The sequence below is a fragment of the Pteronotus mesoamericanus genome, unplaced genomic scaffold (assembly GCF_021234165.1).
Source record: "Pteronotus mesoamericanus isolate MK-2021 breed Mesoamerican mustached bat unplaced genomic scaffold, CSHL_Meso_final scaffold_651, whole genome shotgun sequence".
Taxonomy (NCBI): domain Eukaryota; kingdom Metazoa; phylum Chordata; class Mammalia; order Chiroptera; family Mormoopidae; genus Pteronotus; species Pteronotus mesoamericanus.
Genome location: NW_026555325.1, coordinates 38,148,346 through 38,167,968, shown reverse-complemented (window position 1 = coordinate 38,167,968; position 19,623 = coordinate 38,148,346). Strand labels below are relative to the sequence as shown.

Sequence of the window (19,623 nt, the reverse complement as noted above, 5' to 3'; positions counted from 1 at the left end):
GAGGGAGGAGGGTGGTCATATCAACAGTGACCTGGTGCAATTCTGATTATCCTAATTTTCATAAAAATTTAAACAGCTATTCCATCACAACCTGGCATACCTGAAGAAGTTGGGGCTGGCAAAGAGCATATCATCATTCAGTGGCTAAAACCTGAATCTGACGGTGGCAATGAGATCAGCAACTACCTAGTGGACAAACGTGAGAAGAAGAGCTTGCGTTGGACACGTGTCAACAGAGACTATGTGGTGTATGACACCAGGCTAAAGGTGACTGGCCTGATGGAAGGTTGTGATTACCAGTTCCGGGTGACTGCGGTGAATGCTGCTGGTAACAGTGAACCCAGTGAAGCTTCCAACTTCATCTCATGCAGAGAACCGTCATGTGAGTTCCAAGACTCAAACCTAAACCTAATGCCCATCAAAACCATATTATAAATAACTTTCCAAAATGCTATTTACTATAACTAATAGAATTGTCTAGAAAAGCCTATGCCTATTAGAAGGATTTTAAATATGGCGTAAATCAGAGAATATGTTAATTACTACTTCTGTTGATAAGTTAGCAATAGCTGAAAATGGTTGCTGTGTTTACCAATCTATGAAAAAAAATACAATATCCTCCTACCATATGAAAAAGATATATTTTACGAATCTTCCAAAGAATGGAGAAAATGTACTATAGTGAAAATAGCTACTGAAAAGAAAAAAAGACAAAGTCTCTTTCAAGAAGCTTAGCAGAGCAAAGTTTATGGCACTTTATTAAGAATCTAACAAAGTCATTGTCACAAGAGCTTCAAAAAGACGTGGCAAATCCCTGTATAGACTTAGAGCCTAAAAATCAAGGAGTAAGTCATTAGGACTGAATAGGGGAAGTAGAAGAAACTGATTCCTGTACTCATTGTCATTTGTAGAGATGGCAAGTGATATTAATCTTGTGAAAGCTGAGCAATTTAAGAAAAGTCCCTGAGAATGGACACTTTAAACAGTGAGCTTAGTTAGAAGAATACAGGATTGCTAGCCAAAGTAGCAAGAAACATCTACCTTTCCAAAGAAGTTTAATTCTGAAAATAATAATAATAACAACAACAACATCAGCAACAGTGATAATATAGCAGATAGTTCTGTCCTTTAATATCAGAAGAGGCCAGCTACAGAGATTATTTTGGTGGGTGTGATAAAAGAACAATAATGCCTTTGTGACTCTTGAAAACCAAAAATACAAATATCAAAGCTTTCTAACATGTTTAATATATGCATCCCCCTTTTGCAATTCCATAGATACCCCCGGACCACCTTCTGCTCCCAGAGTTGTAGACACCACCAAGCACAGCATTAGTTTAGCATGGACCAAGCCCATGTACGATGGCGGTACTGACATCATAGGCTATGTTCTTGAGATGCAAGAGAAGGACACTGAACAGTGGTACCGAGTGCATACCAATGCCACAATAAGAAATGCTGAATTCACTGTGACCGAACTTAAAATGGGCCAGAAGTACTCCTTCAGAGTTGCTGCTGTGAATGTGAAGGGTATGAGTGAATACAGCGAGTCAACTGCCGAAATTGAGCCTGTGGAAAGACTAGGTATTTATCATAGAAGCTTTTAGGTGAATTATTTTCTCATCACACCTGTTCATGAATTAATTACATTGTGACATTTACTTTCCAGAAATACCAGATCTTGAGCTTGCAGATGATTTAAAGAAGACTGTGACTGTCAGAGCTGGGGCCTCGTTGCGCCTGATGGTGTCTGTATCTGGAAGACCACCTCCCGTCATAACGTGGAGCAAGAAAGGCATTGACCTTGCAAACCGGGCCATCATTGACACCACTGAGAGCTACTCTTTACTTATCGTGGACAAAGTTAACCGGTACGATGCTGGAAAATACACCATTGAAGCCGAAAATCAATCAGGCAAGAAATCAGCAACAGTCCTTGTAAAAGTATACGGTAAGTATTTGAAAATTAATGATGTGAGTAGATTCTCTGAAAAGACACACCTTAACCTATGGTTGGTCACCTCCCTAGAGAAGAACTATGTTAAGTATATTTTCCTTCAGAAAAAAACTAAAAAACCTATCAACAAATCAGGCAAACATGAAGTATGGGTCTTTCATTCTGCTTTTTAGATACTCCTGGTCCCTGTCCTTCAGTGAAAGTTAAGGAAGTATCAAGAGATTCTGTGACCATTACTTGGGAAATCCCCACAATTGATGGTGGAGCTCCAGTCAACAACTACATTATTGAGAAGCGTGAAGCTGCCATGAGAGCATTCAAAACAGTAACTACCAAATGCAGCAAGACACTTTACCGAATCTCTGGACTCATAGAAGGAACCATGTACTATTTCAGAGTGTTGCCAGAAAATATTTATGGCATTGGAGAGCCTTGCGAAACGTCTGATGCTGTTCTGGTCTCTGAAGTGCCGCTGGTGCCTACAAAACTGGAGGTGGTTGACGTCACCAAATCAACTGTTACCCTTGCCTGGGAAAAACCACTCTATGATGGTGGGAGCCGACTCACTGGTTATGTCCTTGAGGCCTGCAGAGCTGGCACTGAGAGATGGATGAAGGTTGTCACATTAAAACCCACAGTCCTAGAGCACACTGTTATTTCCCTTAATGAAGGTGAAGAGTACTTATTTAGAGTAAGGGCACAAAATGAGAAAGGTGTGTCAGAAGCAAGAGAGATCGTCACAGCCGTGACAGTACAAGACCTCAGAGGTATGTACAAATTACCAAAAATTAACAAGAATAATAAAGTAAAAGAAAATATTCAGAATTCATGAAACTATGTCATTAGAAAAAATGCTTAAGAATAAATGCCTGATTTCTTTCTCATAGTGTTGCCAACAATTGATCTTTCTACAATGCCTCAGAAGACCATCCATGTCCCAGCCGGCAGACCAGTGGAGCTGGTGATACCTATTGCTGGTCGTCCACCTCCTGCTGCTTCATGGTTCTTTGCTGGTTCTAAACTGAAAGAATCAGAGCGCATCACAGTTGAAACTCATACAAAAGTAGCGAAATTAACCATCCGTGAAAGCACTATCAGAGATACTGGGGAATATACACTTGAACTGAAAAATGTAACTGGAACTACTTCAGAGACCATTAAAGTTATCATTCTTGGTAAGGACATGTAACAAAAACACATGCAAGTTGTTGTTGATGCTCAGTCACCCAATTTTGATTCGAAGTGAAAATTAATTTCCTGGCTTTCTTTTCTTTTATAGACAAGCCCGGTCCACCAACCGGGCCAATCAAGATTGATGAAATTGATGCTACTTCGGTTGCCATTTCCTGGGAACCACCTGAATTGGATGGTGGGGCTCCCCTGAGTGGTTACGTGGTAGAGCAGCGTGATGCCCACCGTCCAGGATGGTTGCCAGTGTCTGAATCAGTGACCAGAACGACATTTAAGTTTACCAGACTCACCGAAGGGAATGAATATGTGTTCCGTGTGGCTGCAACAAATCGCTTTGGGATTGGCTCTTACCTGCAGTCTGAGGTCATAGAATGTCGCAGCAGCATCAGTAAGTCCTTGGGCCCTTCCTCCATTCTCCCCACCTCCGATTCTGAATGTTAACCAAAACAAATGTCTTTTTAATATGCCTTGATTAAGTAAAAATAGGTCACAAAACTAACTCAGGGTCTTCCTAAGGTTTTTAAACCTCCTTTCCTGGGAGGTTTTTGATATGGTTAATTTTCTTTCTTGCTTTTTTTTTTTTTTTTAATGAGAGAGAGGAGGAGGAAGAGTTAGAGGAAAGGGAGAGAGGGAGGGAAGGACTGGCTGTGTTAATAAAGTGAGGAAAAAATAAAGAATGCATGCTTAATAAATGTTTATAAAATTAAAGAACATGAGGAACATCAAGAAAAGTACAAAACTGAAAACACTGGAAAAATAATCACAGGGGTCTTATATACCATTTAAAAAGGTAACACACACTTATACAAATGTATGAGTCTTTATTTCAAAGTATTCATATTGCCACATTTGACCTCTGTCTTGCTGCAGATATTCCTGGACCTCCAGAAACATTACAGATATTTGACGTCTCCCGTGATGGCATGACGCTGACTTGGTATCCACCAGAAGATGATGGTGGATCCCAAGTGACTGGATATATTGTGGAGCGCAAAGAAGTGAGAGCAGACCGCTGGGTCCGTGTAAATAAAGTACCAGTGACGATGACACGGTACCGTTCCACTGGCCTTATTGAAGGCTTAGAATATGAACACCGTGTCACAGCCATTAACATGAGAGGGACTGGAAAACCAAGTCGTCCTTCCAAACCCGTCATTGCCATGGATCCCATCGGTAATACATTTTGTATAAATCCAGTTTATTGAAGTATAATTTAGTGTTGTAAATTTCACCCTTCTGAAATGTATAAGTCTGTAAGTTTTGAGAGCCCCACTGTTGTACAAACGCCACCACAATCAAAATAATGAGTATTTCCATCAGCCCAAAAAGTTTGCTTGTATTACTTTGTCATCAATTCCCTCCCTAATCCAGCTTCCAGGAGCTTTCGGTAAATGGCTTTCATAGTCTTCTCCTGAGCCTATTTTCCCCTCTTTAAAACAGGACTCCAGTTAAAATTTTAAAACAAGTTAGTATTTCTGAAAGCACTTTAAAAACTGATGATAAATGTAAGAGTAGTAGTGATTGTAAATAAAGCATATTTAAGACAAAGGAACAAAACAAGAGCTTTAAGTATTTTTAACTTATAAAATGAATGAAATTTTTACAAAACAAAAAATATTCTAATGCTAACAGTCCATGTTCTCGCAACCCAGGGAATTTATTAGGTGACACAGTTGATTTTCAATTTTGCAACAACTTTAACAAGTTTGTTGTTGACTTATTCCCAGCTCCTCCAGGAAAGCCACAAAACCCAAGAGTTACTGATACGACAAGGACATCAGTTTCCCTGGCCTGGAGCGCTCCAGAAGATGAAGGAGGATCTAAAGTCACAGGCTATTTGATTGAAATGCAAAAAGTAGATCAACTTGAATGGACCAAATGTAACACCACCCCCACCAAGATTCGGGAATATACTCTAACACACCTACCTCAGGGCGCTGAGTACAGATTCCGTGTCCTAGCGTGTAATGCCGGTGGGCCTGGGGAGCCTGCTGAGGTACCAGGAACAGTCAAAGTCACCGAAATGCTTGGTAAGACACACAGTCATTTACTTTATTCTATAATTGCCTTAATACTTATTTTCTCCTTGCAAAAAAAAAGAAAAAAATGTTAATAGTTACCCTCCCTTTTTTCCCAGAATATCCTGATTATGAACTTGATGAAAGATACCAGGAGGGTATCTTTGTCAGACAAGGTGGAGTCATCAGACTTACCATTCCAATCAAAGGAAAACCATACCCAATATGTAAATGGACCAAAGAAGGCCAAGACATTAGTAAGCGTGCCATGATTGCAACCTCTGAAACCCACACTGAGCTTGTAATCAAAGAAGCGGTCCGGGATGACTCTGGCACCTACGACCTGGTTCTGGAAAACAAATGTGGCAAGAAGGCTCTTTACATAAAGGTCAGGGTGATAGGAAATCCTAATACTCCAGAAGGGCCGCTTGAATATGATGACATACAAGCTCGCTCTGTCAGGGTCAGCTGGAGACCCCCTGCTGACGACGGTGGTGCCGACATCTTGGGCTACATCCTCGAGAGACGGGAAGTGCCTAAAGCTGCCTGGTATACCATTGATTCCAGAGTCCGAGGGACATCCCTAGTGGTAAAAGGCCTCAAAGAAAACGTGGAATACCATTTCCGTGTCTCAGCAGAAAACCAGTTTGGCATAAGCAAACCCTTGAAATCCGAGGAACCAGTCATACCAAAAACACCACTAAGTAAGTGCTCTTCCAACCACAGCATTGTTAAAAATCTTTCAGCCCTCTTTTGTTTTGAAGTGAAAGCCATCAGCTCACAAGGTTTAGGCTCTAACAAGGCTCTAACACACGTGTGTTCTCCATGTATATCCTTAGATCCTCCAGAGCCTCCAAGCAATCCTCCAGAAGTACTAGATGTGACCAAGAGTTCTGTCAGCCTGTCCTGGTCCCGGCCCAAAGACGATGGCGGTTCCCGAGTCACAGGCTACTACATCGAACGCAGGGAGACATCAACTGACAAGTGGGTCAGGCACAACAAGACTCAGATAACGACCACAATGTACACCGTCACTGGGCTTGTTTCTGACGCTGAATATCAGTTCCGCATCATTGCCCAGAATGATATTGGCCTAAGTGAGACCAGCCCTGCTTCAGAACCAGTTATTTGCAAAGATCCATTTGGTAAGGAGAGAATTTCTGAAGGGGTTATAAGCAGAGGCAAGCCATCTTTGGTATATTCCTTTATTTCAGCAATACAGCTGATTCCCTTTTCAATTGTTTTAAAATATTTCAGATAAGCCAAGCCAACCTGGAGAACTTGAGATTCTTTCAATATCCAAAGACAGTGTCACTCTACAGTGGGAGAAACCTGAATGTGATGGTGGCAAAGACATCCTTGGATACTGGATTGAATATAGACAATCTGGAGACAGTGCCTGGAAGAAGAGCAATAAGGAGCGCGTCAAGGACAGGCAGTTCACAATAGGGGGTTTGCTGGAAGCTACTGAATATGAATTCAGGGTTTTTGCTGAGAATGAGGCTGGGCTTAGCAGACCTCGAAGAACTGCTATGTCTGTAAAGACAAAACTAACATGTAAGTAGCTATTAGGTCTCTGCTGATGATTTGCAAACTAAGTAACATGTTACGGCTAATTCTTCCTCTACACAAAGGAGATCTCCAGAAAGCTTTATCAGTGAGCAAGTGTTTGGAAAGACTTGCTCACTTTGGCTTATGCACCCACAGCAGGTAGTGGATAAGTTCTATAGGAAGCCATTCCAAACACATAACCTCAGTTGATGTTAGCTGCAGTGCACTGAGCATATTCCTAGAGCATATCTTCCTCAAATGTGATGGGGTTTTTTTTTAATAGTTCCTAATAAAAATTCAAGGGTCAAACAAATATACCCGTCTTCAGTGAACCTAAATAAGGGCAAAGATACTACAAATTTATAGAGATAATTCCTATTCCTCCAAAACTATATATATCATTAATGCCTCCCAATCATAAAGAAAAGTCACCCTGCATAGCAAGGTGCTCACCTAATCCCTATTTCCCATATAACCTCAGGAAAATCACTACAAAGAGTGTTTAAGAATTAGACCCAGGCAAATCATGGCCTCTAATAAATTTTTAGGCAGTAGGATAAATTCATTGCTGATAGGCAAGGACAAGAGGATTGTCGAACCAGTAGTAACAGTAATGCATTAATATTATCTTTCACATCCTTCAGCTGGAGAGGCCCCAGGAGTACGCAAAGAAATGAAGGATGTCACCACCAAACTGGGTGAAGCTGCACAACTCTCCTGTCAGATCATTGGAAGGCCTCTTCCTGACATTAAGTGGTACCGATTTGGAAAGGAGCTCATACAAAGCCGGAAGTACAAAATGTCTTCAGATGGACGCACACATACCCTGACAGTAATGACAGAGGAACAAGAAGATGAAGGCGTTTATACCTGCATAGCTACCAATGAGGTTGGAGAGGTAGAAACCAGCAGTAAGCTTCTCCTGCAAGCAACACCGCAGTTCCATCCCGGTTACCCACTGAAAGAGAAATACTATGGTGCTGTGGGTTCAACACTTCGACTTCATGTTATGTACATCGGTCGCCCAGTACCTGCCATTACTTGGTTCCATGGCCAGAAACTTATGCAAAACACAGAAAACACCACTATTGAAAACACTGAGCACTACACTCACCTCGTCATGAAGAATGTCCAACGTAAGACTCATGCTGGGAAATACAAAGTTCAGCTCAGCAATGTTTTCGGAACCGTTGATGCCATCCTTGATGTGGAAATACAAGGTATTTTATTTTCATTTTCAGTGTTTTGTTTTGTTTTGTTTAATTTTCAAAGCAATAAAGATCTTGGGAGACACATTACAGAAACCACTTCTGTTGTATTTTCCCCCAACAGATAAACCAGACAAACCCACAGGACCCATTGTGATTGAAGCTCTATTAAAGAACTCAGTAGTGATCAGCTGGAAGCCACCAACAGATGATGGAGGCTCCTGGATCACCAATTACGTGGTGGAGAAATGTGAAGCCAAGGAAGGGGCTGAATGGCAATTGGTGTCTTCAGCCATCTCAGTGACAACCTGTAGGATTGTGAACCTCACGGAAAATGCTGGCTATTACTTCCGGGTTTCAGCTCAGAACACTTTTGGTATCAGTGACCCTCTAGAGGTGCCCTCAGTTGTGATCATTAAGAGTCCATTTGGTGAGTACAGCCTCTTGCATAACCTCTACAATCTTCACATAGTATAACTCTTCACATAAAAATATCATTACACCAAACCCTTTTCAACAGAAATAAATTTTGGAAGGAAAGAGCAAAGATTGAGTAAAGCACAGGAACCTTTAATGTCACTTCAACTGAATTTTTGCATATCTAAAAGGGCAAATACGGGGTTGGCAAAAGTAGGTTTATAGGTGTTATATGGAAAAAATACAATAATTAATAACTAAAAATACAAGAATAAACTCTGTGTTTTGTGTACTTACCACTGTAAACCTGCTTTTGCCCACCCCAGTATATGCCCTAGCCCTTCTTCTCTAAAAAGGAACTTTGTGTTTGGTAACTTTTTAGCATAAAATAATTAATTCATTTTTCTGGAATAGCTCTTCTTAATAGAACTGTTAATTTATAACACATAATTTTTTTTAATAGGTTTTTAATAAAGCTGCTCGTTTCATCTCATGACTCAAATCCTTTTTTGTCTGTGTGTTTTAAACAGAAAAGCCAAGTGCTCCTGGCAAGCCAACTATTACTGCTGTCACAAAAGATTCTTGTGTTGTGGCTTGGAAGCCACCTGCCAGTGACGGTGGTGCAAAGGTTAGAAATTACTACCTCGAGAAGCGTGAGAAGAAGCAGAATAAATGGATTGCAGTGACAACAGAAGAAATTCGAGAAACTGTCTTCTCAGTGCAAAACCTTATTGAAGGTCTTGAATATGAGTTCCGTGTGAAGTGTGAAAACCTAGGCGGGGAAAGTGAATGGAGTGAAATATCGGAGCCTGTCACTCCCAAATCCGATGTTCCAATTCAGGCACCACACTTTAAAGAGGAACTAAGAAATCTAAATGTCAGATATCAGAGCAATGCTACTTTGGTCTGCAAAGTGACTGGCCATCCAAAACCTGTTGTGAAATGGTACAGACAAGGCAAAGAAATCATTGCAGATGGATTAAAGTACAGGATTCAAGAGTTCAAGGGTGGCTACCATCAGCTCATTATTGCAAGTGTCACGGATGATGATGCCACAGTTTACCAAGTCAGAGCCACCAACCAAGGGGGATCTGTGTCTGGCACTGCCTCCTTGGAAGTGGAAGGTAAAAACAAATTAGTGAACATAAGTTTGGTGCTAGATGACACATTGTTAATTGGAAGGGGGCTGTTGCACTTACATAGCATTGGGTATTGCTAAATTATATTCTTTTTCCTTTTTTCCTGATACAGTTCCAGCTAAGATACACTTGCCTAAAACTCTTGAAGGCATGGGAGCTGTTCATGCTCTCCGAGGTGAGGTGGTCAGCATCAAGATCCCTTTCAGTGGCAAACCAGACCCCGTGATCACCTGGCAGAAAGGACAAGATCTCATCGACAATAATGGCCACTACCAAGTTATCGTCACAAGATCTTTCACATCACTTGTTTTCCCCAACGGAGTGGAGAGAAAAGATGCTGGTTTTTATGTGGTCTGTGCTAAAAACAGGTTTGGAATTGATCAGAAGACAGTTGAACTGGATGTGGCTGATGTTCCTGACCCACCAAGAGGTGTCAAAGTTAGTGATGTCTCACGAGATTCTGTCAACTTAACCTGGACTGAGCCAGCTTCTGATGGTGGCAGCAAAATCACCAACTACATTATTGAAAAATGTGCAACTACTGCAGAAAGATGGCTCCGTGTAGGGCAGGCCCGAGAAACACGTTACACTGTGATCAACTTATTTGGAAAAACAAGTTACCAGTTCCGTGTAATCGCTGAAAATAAATTCGGCCTGAGCAAGCCTTCTGAGCCTACAGAACCAACCATAACCAAGGAAGATAAGACCAGAGTTATGAACTATGATGAAGAGGTAGATGAAACCATGGAAGTTTCCATGACTAAAGCATCTCATTCTTCAACCAAAGAACTCTATGAGAAATATATGATTGCTGAAGATCTTGGGCGTGGTCAGTTTGGAATCGTCCACCGTTGTGTTGAAACATCCTCAAAAAAGACATACATGGCTAAATTTGTTAAAGTCAAAGGGACTGATCAGGTTTTGGTAAAGAAGGAAATTTCCATTCTAAATATCGCTAGGCACAGAAACATCTTATACCTCCATGAATCATTTGAAAGCATGGAAGAATTAGTTATGATCTTCGAGTTCATATCAGGACTTGACATATTTGAACGCATTAACACAAGTGCTTTCGAACTTAATGAAAGAGAAATTGTAAGTTATGTTCGCCAGGTCTGCGAAGCTCTTGAGTTCTTACACAGTCATAATATTGGACACTTTGACATTAGACCAGACAATATCATTTACCAAACAAGAAGGAGCTCCACCATTAAAATCATAGAATTTGGTCAAGCCCGTCAACTGACGCCAGGGGACAACTTTAGGCTGCTGTTCACTGCCCCTGAATACTATGCACCGGAAGTCCACCAGCATGATGTTGTCAGCACAGCCACAGACATGTGGTCACTTGGAACACTGGTGTACGTGCTGTTGGGTGGTATCAATCCATTCCTGGCTGAAACTAACCAACAGATAATTGAGAACATCGTGAATGCTGAGTATACTTTTGATGAAGAGGCATTCAAAGACATCAGCCTCGAAGCCATGGATTTCGTTGACCGGTTATTAGTGAAAGATAGAAAATCTCGCATGACAGCATCTGAAGCACTCCAGCACCCATGGTTGAAGCAGAAGACAGAAAGAATCAGGACTAAAGTTATCAGAACATTAAAACACCGGCGTTACTACCATACTCTGATCAAGAAAGACCTCAACATGGTTGTGTCAGCAGCCCGGATCTCCTGTGGTGGTGCAATTCGATCTCAGAGGGGAGTGAGTGTTGCTAAAGTTAAAGTAGCATCCATTGAAATTGGCCCAATTTCTGGGCAGATAATGCATGCGGTTGGCGAAGAAGGAGGATATGTTAAATATGTCTGTAAAATTGAAAATTATGATCAGTCTACCCAAGTGACCTGGTACTTTGGTGTCAGACAGCTGGAGAACAGTGAGAAATATGAGATCACCTATGAAGATGGGGTGGCTACCATGTATGTCAAAGACATTACCAAATTCGATGACGGTACCTACAGATGCAAAGTAGTCAATGACTACGGTGAAGACAGTTCTTATGCAGAGCTATTTGTTAAAGGCGTGAGAGAAATTTATGACTATTACTTCCGTAGAACCATGAAGAAAATTAAGCGCAGAACAGACACCATGAGACTCCTGGAAAGGCCACCAGAATTTACCCTGCCTCTCTATAACAAGACAGCTTACGTGGGTGAAAATGTCCGGTTTGGAGTGACTATAACTGTCCACCCAGAGCCTCGTGTAACGTGGTATAAATCAGGTCAGAAAATCAAACCTGGTGATGATGAGAAGAAGTACACATTTGAGTCTGACAAGGGTCTTTACCAATTAACAATCAACAGTGTAACAACAGATGATGATGCTGAATACACTGTCGTGGCAAGAAACAAATACGGCGAGGACAGCTGTAAAGCCAAGCTGACTGTAACCCCACACCCCCCTCCATCAGACACTACCTTAAGGCCCATGTTCAAACGGCTCCTGGCAAATGCAGAATGCCAAGAAGGCCAGAGTGTCTGCTTTGAGATCAGAGTTTCTGGCATCCCCCCACCAACATTAAAGTGGGAGAAAGACGGTCAGCCACTATCCCTCGGGCCTAACATTGAAATTATCCATGAAGGCTTAGATTATTATGCTTTGCACATCCGGGATACTTTGCCTGAAGACACTGGTTATTATAGGGTGACAGCCACAAACACAGCTGGATCCACCAGCTGCCAGGCTCACCTACAAGTGGAACGCTTGAGGTACGTCAAACAAGAATTCAAGAGTAAAGAGGAGCGTGAACGACACGTACAAAAGCAAATTGACAAGACACTAAGAATGGCTGAAATTCTTTCTGGAACAGAAACTGTGGCGCTGACACAGGTAGCCCAGGAGGCTCTGAGAGAAGCTGCTATCCTTTACAAACCAGCTGTAAGCACCAAGACTGTAAAAGGGGAATTCCGACTTGAGACAGAAGAAAAGAAGGAGGAGAGAAAACTCCGTATGCCGTATGAAGTACCAGAGCCACGCAAACACAAACAGACTGTCATAGAAGAAGATCAACGCATTAAGCAGTTTGTGCCTATGTCTGACATGAAATGGTACAAAAAGATTCGTGACCAATTTGAAATGCCTGGGAAAATTGACCGAGTTGTACAGAAAAGACCCAAGCGCATCCGCCTTTCAAGATGGGAACAGTTCTACGTGACGCCTCTTCCACGCTTCACGGATCAATACAGACCTAGATGGCGTATTCCCAAACTGACCCAAGACGATCTTGAAATGGTGAGACCGGCCCGCCGGCGTACACCTTCTCCTGATTATGCTTTCTACTACCGACCTAGAAGACGTTCCCTTGGTGACATCTCAGATGAAGAATTACTCCTTCCCATTGACGACTACTTGGCCATGAAAAGAACAGAGGAAGAGAGGCTGCGTCTTGAAGAGGAGCTTGAATTAGGTTTTTCAGCTTCACCCCCAAGCCGAAGCCCTCCACGTTTTGAGCTTTCTAGTCTGCGTTACTCTTCACCACAAGCTCGTGTCAAGGTGGAGGAAACAAGAAAAGACTTCAGATATTCAACATATCACATCCCAACAAAGGTTGAGACCAGTACAAGTTATGCAGAACTGCGAGAACGGCACGCCCAGGCCTCGTACAGACAGCCCAAACAACGGCAAAGGATCATGGCTGAGAAAGAGGATGAAGAGTTGCTTCGGCCAGTCACAACCACCCAGCGTCTCTCAGAATACAAAAGCGAGCTTGACCACATGTCAAAGGAACAAAAGTCTAGAAAGAAATCAAAACGACAGAAACAAGTGACTGAAATAACAGAAATTGAGGAAGAATACGAAATCACAAAACGTGCTCAAAGAGAGTCATCCTCATCTGTGTCTAGACTACTGAGACGGCGGCGCTCCCTGTCTCCAACTTACATTGAATTGATGAGGCCGGTGTCCGAGCTGATCCGTTCACGTCCACCGCCGGCTGAGGAATATGAAGATGACACAGAAAGAAGGTCTCCCACTCCAGAGAGAACTCGCCCACGTTCCCCCAGCCCTGTGTCTAGTGAGAGATCACTTTCAAGATTTGAGAGATCGGCAAGATTTGATATCTTTTCCAGGTATGAATCCATGAAAGCTGCTTTAAAGACTCAGAAGACATCGGAAAGGAAGTATGAAGTTTTGAGTCAGCAGCCTTTTACACTGGACCACGCCCCACGAATCACACTGAGAATGCGCTCCCATAGGGTACCATGTGGCCAGAATACACAGTTTATCTTAAACGTTCAGTCTAAGCCAACTGCTGAGGTTAAATGGTACCACAATGGAGTAGAACTCCAAGAGAGCAGTAAGATCCGTTACACCAACACAAGTGGGGTCCTGACCCTGGAAATTCTGGACTGTCAAATTGATGACAGTGGAACATACCGTGCCGTGTGCACCAACTACAAAGGTGAAGCTTCTGACTATGCGACCTTGGATGTAACAGGAGGGGATTACACCACCTACGCATCCCGGCGCAGAGACGAGGACGTCCCCCGATGCATTTTCCCTGAGCTGACAAGAACAGAGGCATATGCAGTTTCATCCTTCAAGAAAACATCTGAGATGGAAGCTTCTTCTTCAGTCAGGGAAGTGAAATCACAGATGACAGAGACAAGGGAAAGTCTCTCATCATATGAACACCACGCATCTGCAGAAATGAAAAGGGCTGCAGTAGAAGAAAAGTCTCTGGAAGAAAAATCCACACACAGAAAGATCAAGTCCACTCTGGCAGCAAGAATTCTAACCAAGCCAAGGTCCATAACTGTCTCTGAAGGAGAGTCCGCGAGGTTTTCTTGCGACACAGATGGTGAGCCAGTACCAACTGTGACCTGGCTGCGTGGAGGACAGGTGATCAGTACGTCCGCCCGCCACCAAGTGACAACCACAGCCTACAAATCAACCTATGAGATCTCTTCAGTCCAGGCTTCCGATGAGGGCAACTACAGCGTGGTGGTAGAAAACAGTGAAGGGAGGCAGGAGGCACAGTTTACTCTGACTATTCAAAAGCCCAGGGTTCCTGAAAAGGCTGTGACATCACCACCGAGGGTCAAATCCCCAGAGCCTCGTGTGAAATCCCCAGAAGGAGTTAAGTCTCCAAAACGAGTGAAATCCCCAGAACTGGTGACTTCTCCACCAAAAGCCGTATCACCCACAGAGACAAAACCCACAACAACAGAGAAAGTTGGGCAGCTGCCAGACTCTGGCCCACCCAGGATAACTCAGTCCCTGAAAGCGGAAGCTGCTAAAGATATTGCAAAGCTGACTTGTGCAGTTGAAGGTAGTGTATTATGTGTAAAAGAGGTCACCTGGTATAAAGATGGCAAGAAACTGAAGGAGAACGGGCACTTTCGGTTTCATTATTCAGCAGATGGTACCTATGAGCTCAAAATCCATAACCTCACCGAATCCGATTGCGGAGAATACATTTGTGAGATTTCTAGTGAAGGTGGAACTTCCAAAACTAACTTACAGTTTACGGGACAAGCCTTTAAGAGCATCCATGAGCAGGTGTCAAGCATATCAGAAACTAAGAAATCAGCTCAGAAAACTGTTGAGTCAGCAGAAACCAAGAAATCAGCAGAGAAAACAGCTGAGTTGACAGAAACCAAGAAATCAGCAGAGAAAACAGCTGAGTTGACAGAAGCCAAGAAATCAGCTGAGAAAACTGCTGAGTTGACAGAAGCCAAGAAAACTGAAACAAAAACTCCTGAGCCAATACCCTCGAAGCCAGTAATTGTTACTGGGCTGCAGGACATCACTGTTTCTTCCGACAGCATCGCTAAGTTTGCAGTGAAAGCTACCGGAGAACCCTGGCCGACAGTCATCTGGACAAAGGATGGAAAGGTAACCGGTTCTTAAATGTCCTTTAACTTTTATCTTCTAGAAAACTAACTTTCTCCTTCATCCTCATCTCCCAAATAAAGTTGAAAATAAAATCACTTTTTAAAACTCAAATAATTTGCATTCTACAGGCTATTACACAAGGAGGTAAATATAAACTCTCTGAAGACAAAGGAGGATTCATCTTAGAAATTGAGAAGACTGATACTTCTGATAGCGGGCTCTATACTTGTACCATAACTAATTCAGCTGGATCTGTGTCCTCTAGCTGCAAATTAACCATAAAAGGTAGGTTGGCTTTCGTTCCTACCAACAGTTTTCAGAAAACATTTCTAAACACTCCCTTACACACATATGCATACATGAGAAAGTAGTAACACTGTTTTCCAAATTCCAGAATACCACTTGTACACAAATGTAGAAATATACATATCTGAGGTCAGCATATACTTTTATATCCACATAAAAATTACTTATTAAGTACCTAACTGTATGTGGTGTTATATAAAATTCCAGTGGGCCAGCCCCTGCTGTGAGGAATGTTTAAGAATGAAGTCAGGCAAATATACAAAGTGGTACTTTTTTCTCTAAATCTTTTTTGCTAAGTTAGTGGAAGAGCTATATCAGTTTTCCCAATTAAAATTAGCTTACTGTCATTTCAATTGACTAAAACATAATTCATTTTTTATTCATCAAAACACACTCCTAAATTCTTTGACTATTCTTTGCAAGACTTTTTTTTCCCTTAAGTCATAAGAATTATCTTCAATTTAGTTTAGTTTAAACAATCATTACACTGATCTCAAAAGTCAACCATGGCAATTTTCTAAGTCTGGGACTGAGAAAGAATTAGATGTCATCTACCCTACATGCAGAAGTCAACACTTTTTTTTCCTTTGCATATTGTTCACTTACAGAATCTACAAGAGTATAGGGTGGGGCCTCTTTCCAATTAAGTTTGCCTTACAGAGGTTTCTTTTTTAGCTGTAAAAGACACTGAGACACAGAAAATATCGAAACAAAAGACTTCCGAAATTACATCCCAAAAGAAGGCAGTTGTCCAAGAGGAAATTTCCCAAAAAGCCTTAATTTCTGAAGAAATCAAGAAGTCAGAGGTGAAATCTGAAGAAAAATTAGCCCTCACGGAGGAAGCTGCAAAGGTTATGATTTCTGAAAAAGTCAAAAAATCAGAAGCAACCTCCCTAGAAAAATCCGTTGTCCATGAGGAAGTCACTAAAACATCACAGGCATCAGAAGAAATCAGAACGCAAACTGAAATTAAAGCCTTTTCTACTCAGATGAGCATAACTGATGGTCAGAGGGTGACTTTAAAAGCCAACATTGCTGGTGCCACTGATGTGAAATGGGTACTAAATGGAGTTGAGCTCACTAACTCCGAGGAGTACAGATACGGCATCTCAGGCAGCGATCAGACCCTAACCATCAAGCAGGCAAGTCGCAAAGATGAAGGAATCCTCACCTGCATTGGCAAAACCAGCCAGGGAATCATCAAGTGTCAGTACGACTTGACCTTGAGCGAAGAACTCTCAAATGCTCCAGCCTTCATCTCGCAACCCAGATCTCAAAATGTTAATGAAGGACAAAGTGTCCTCTTTTCTTGTGAAATCAGTGGTGAGCCCTCCCCTGAAATCGAATGGTTTAAAGACAACCTGCCGGTAAGTTTTAATTATGAATTTATTATTGAAGAAAATTTTAAACACTACATCTACTCCTGAAGAGCTCAACAAAACACTTTTTTTACTGCTTTTTAGATTTCTGTTTCTTCAAATATCAGCGTAAGTCGCTCCAGAAATGCGTATTCTCTGGAAATCCGCAGTGCATCAGTAAGTGACAGTGGGAAGTACACAATTAAGGCCAAAAATTTCCGTGGCCAATGTTCAGCTACTGCTTCCTTAACGGTCTTTCGTAAGTATATCTCTGCCGTTTTCCTTATCTGTTTAAGGCCTTTATCTGTTTTGTTTTGGGTTTTCTTGCCTTTGTTTTCTGAGCACAGCAAACTGAGGAGCCTCATTAAATTCCCTGTGTAAGAGGCACGGGCCTCTTGTGCGAATTCATCCTTACGATCAGTTTCTTTACAGCTCAACAGAAGCATGGATAAGTTAACTTTCAAAGCAACATTACCAACTGCCCTGTTACATTTATTTTCAAAATGCGCAATATATAAATTACTTTCTATATGCCTAATCATTTTTCTCCTAGTGATTCTAGTACCTGCATGTAATGTGATGATAGAAACATAAGGATTCATTTCTTGGAGACATTGAGCTAGCTCTTGACAAATGTATGTATCGATGTATCTGCTTATGCTTCCACAGCAAATGGGGTTACGTTTCTGTGTGTGTGTGTTTAAGTTTGCCATTTCTGTTAAGTCTCTGTCAGATGTCACACATTAACCGGATGTCATTGATGTTCACTGTATCTGCTATGCTCCACAGCTCTAGTTGAAGAACCTCCCAGAGAGGTAGTATTGAGGACAAGTGGTGACACGAGCTTGCAAGGAAGCTTCTCGTCTCAGTCAGTCCAAATGTCTGCCTCTAAGCAGGAGGCGTCCTTCAGCAGTTTCAGCAGCAGCAGTGCTAGCAGCATGACTGAAATGAAATTTGCAAGCATGTCTGCCCAAAGCATGTCCTCCATGCAAGAGTCTTTTGTAGCAATGAGTTCCAGCAGTTTTATGGGAAAATCTAGTATGACACAACTGGAAAGCTCAACTAGTAGAATGCTTAAAGCAGGCGTAAGAGGTGAGCAATAAAATTACTGGTAGTGGGAGACAAACAGTAGCATGGGTTAGTCTTTAATTCATACATTTCGGTAGATAGCAAATCATTATTTTTTCCGTGATCCTAAAACTTTTTGTTGCTTTTGTTGTTCCCTAAAGGAATTCCACCTAAAATTGAAGCTCTTCCCTCTGACATCAGCATTGAAGAGGGCAAAGTTTTAACAGTAGCCTGTGCTTTTACTGGTGAGCCTGCCCCGGAAATCACATGGTCATGTGGTGGAAGAACAATCCAAAATCAAGAACAGGGAAGATTCCACATTGAAAACACAGACGACCTGACAACTCTGATCATCATGGACGTACAAAAACAGGATGGTGGACTTTATACCCTGAGCTTAGGGAATGAATTTGGATCTGACTCTGCTACTGTGAATATAAATATCCGATCCATTTAAGAGGGCCTGCGCTCTCCTCCTCACTCATTCTTAACCTTTCACAAACGATTCACATGGACTAATCTTTCTGATCTGTAAATATTAAGAAACAAAGTAGTTTTATATCAACTTCAATGAGTCAAAGTTCAAAATATGCGTTTCAATCTTTTCTAATTGTTGACCGAAGAATATTATACATTTTCTAGTGACATGTACATACTGTATATAGCCGGATTAACGGTTATAAAGTTTTGTACCTTTATTTTATGACATTTTACAATGTAACTTTGGAAACTAACTGTTGGTAGGAGAAAGTTTCTCATGGGACGAATACCCTGCTCAACACTTAATCAATCTTTGTGCCTCAACATAACGTTGATGTCTAAGTTTGCCTCAGTGGGTTGAGAACTTCCCCATTGAAGATGTCCTATCCACCTAAAAGATCATGCTGTGCACATTAGCTGACATGTGCACCAATACCTGCTGAATCAGAAATGTAAGGCATTGGTGATGTTTGCATTTACCCTCCTGTAAGCAACACTTTAACGTCTTACATTTTCTCTGATGATGTCACACTCAAGATTATCATGACTTAAATGTTACCAGAGCAAAGTGTAACGGCCAACACTTTGTTCGCTCATTTCACACTGTCTCTGACCATAGAGAGTGCCTGGGTAGCTTGGAAAAGTAACATCGCCTGGCCATCCCCTCATTTAACCAAGCTATTCAGGCGTTCCTATGTCAGGGCAGTGCCACCTCTCAGAGGTCCCGGGGTGCAGCCAACGCCTTCGTGTGGTAGCTCTAAATTTAAATTACCCTGAGAAAATGGGGCAACTAAGCAATGAGCCGCAGCAAAAAAAATAACAACAAAAGCAAAATAAAGCTGCCGTTAAACTAAAAACAACAACATTACTAACTGCCCAAAATATCAATTTGATGTAGCTCTTTTCATGCAAGTATAAATTCAATTGTTAGTTATAATTGTTGGGCCTCCTTGAGATAGTAACAACAAAATAAAGCAAGCTATCTGCACCTCAAAATGCGTGGTTGGTTATTTTCTGTGAAATTCTGGGGTTGGGGAGTTATGTGCCGCCACAAATCACAGAAATGATCATAAGATAAAGCAACTC

The 19,623-nt window shown here is 41.8% G+C and overlaps 1 protein-coding gene across 1 annotated transcript in view; it reads left to right on the top strand.

The window, feature by feature from the left end:
• TTN (titin) overlaps window positions 1-19,375 on the top strand; it is a 269,499-nt gene extending 250,124 nt beyond the window's left edge. The window contains exons 296-315 of the mRNA XM_054562536.1: window positions 77-382; window positions 1,279-1,584; window positions 1,670-1,951; window positions 2,131-2,724; window positions 2,845-3,132; window positions 3,237-3,536; window positions 4,019-4,321; window positions 4,876-5,178; window positions 5,286-5,870; window positions 6,006-6,311; window positions 6,424-6,723; window positions 7,362-7,937; window positions 8,050-8,355; window positions 8,873-9,466; window positions 9,594-15,325; window positions 15,454-15,610; window positions 16,307-16,998; window positions 17,095-17,248; window positions 17,779-18,081; window positions 18,219-19,375. Of these exons, the coding sequence (XP_054418511.1) occupies window positions 77-382; window positions 1,279-1,584; window positions 1,670-1,951; window positions 2,131-2,724; window positions 2,845-3,132; window positions 3,237-3,536; window positions 4,019-4,321; window positions 4,876-5,178; window positions 5,286-5,870; window positions 6,006-6,311; window positions 6,424-6,723; window positions 7,362-7,937; window positions 8,050-8,355; window positions 8,873-9,466; window positions 9,594-15,325; window positions 15,454-15,610; window positions 16,307-16,998; window positions 17,095-17,248; window positions 17,779-18,081; window positions 18,219-18,514 (12,683 nt within the window). The 3' untranslated portion in view covers window positions 18,515-19,375. The remainder of the gene's footprint in view (window positions 1-76; window positions 383-1,278; window positions 1,585-1,669; window positions 1,952-2,130; window positions 2,725-2,844; window positions 3,133-3,236; window positions 3,537-4,018; window positions 4,322-4,875; window positions 5,179-5,285; window positions 5,871-6,005; window positions 6,312-6,423; window positions 6,724-7,361; window positions 7,938-8,049; window positions 8,356-8,872; window positions 9,467-9,593; window positions 15,326-15,453; window positions 15,611-16,306; window positions 16,999-17,094; window positions 17,249-17,778; window positions 18,082-18,218) is intronic.
• The last annotated feature ends 248 nt before the right edge of the window (window positions 19,376-19,623 follow it).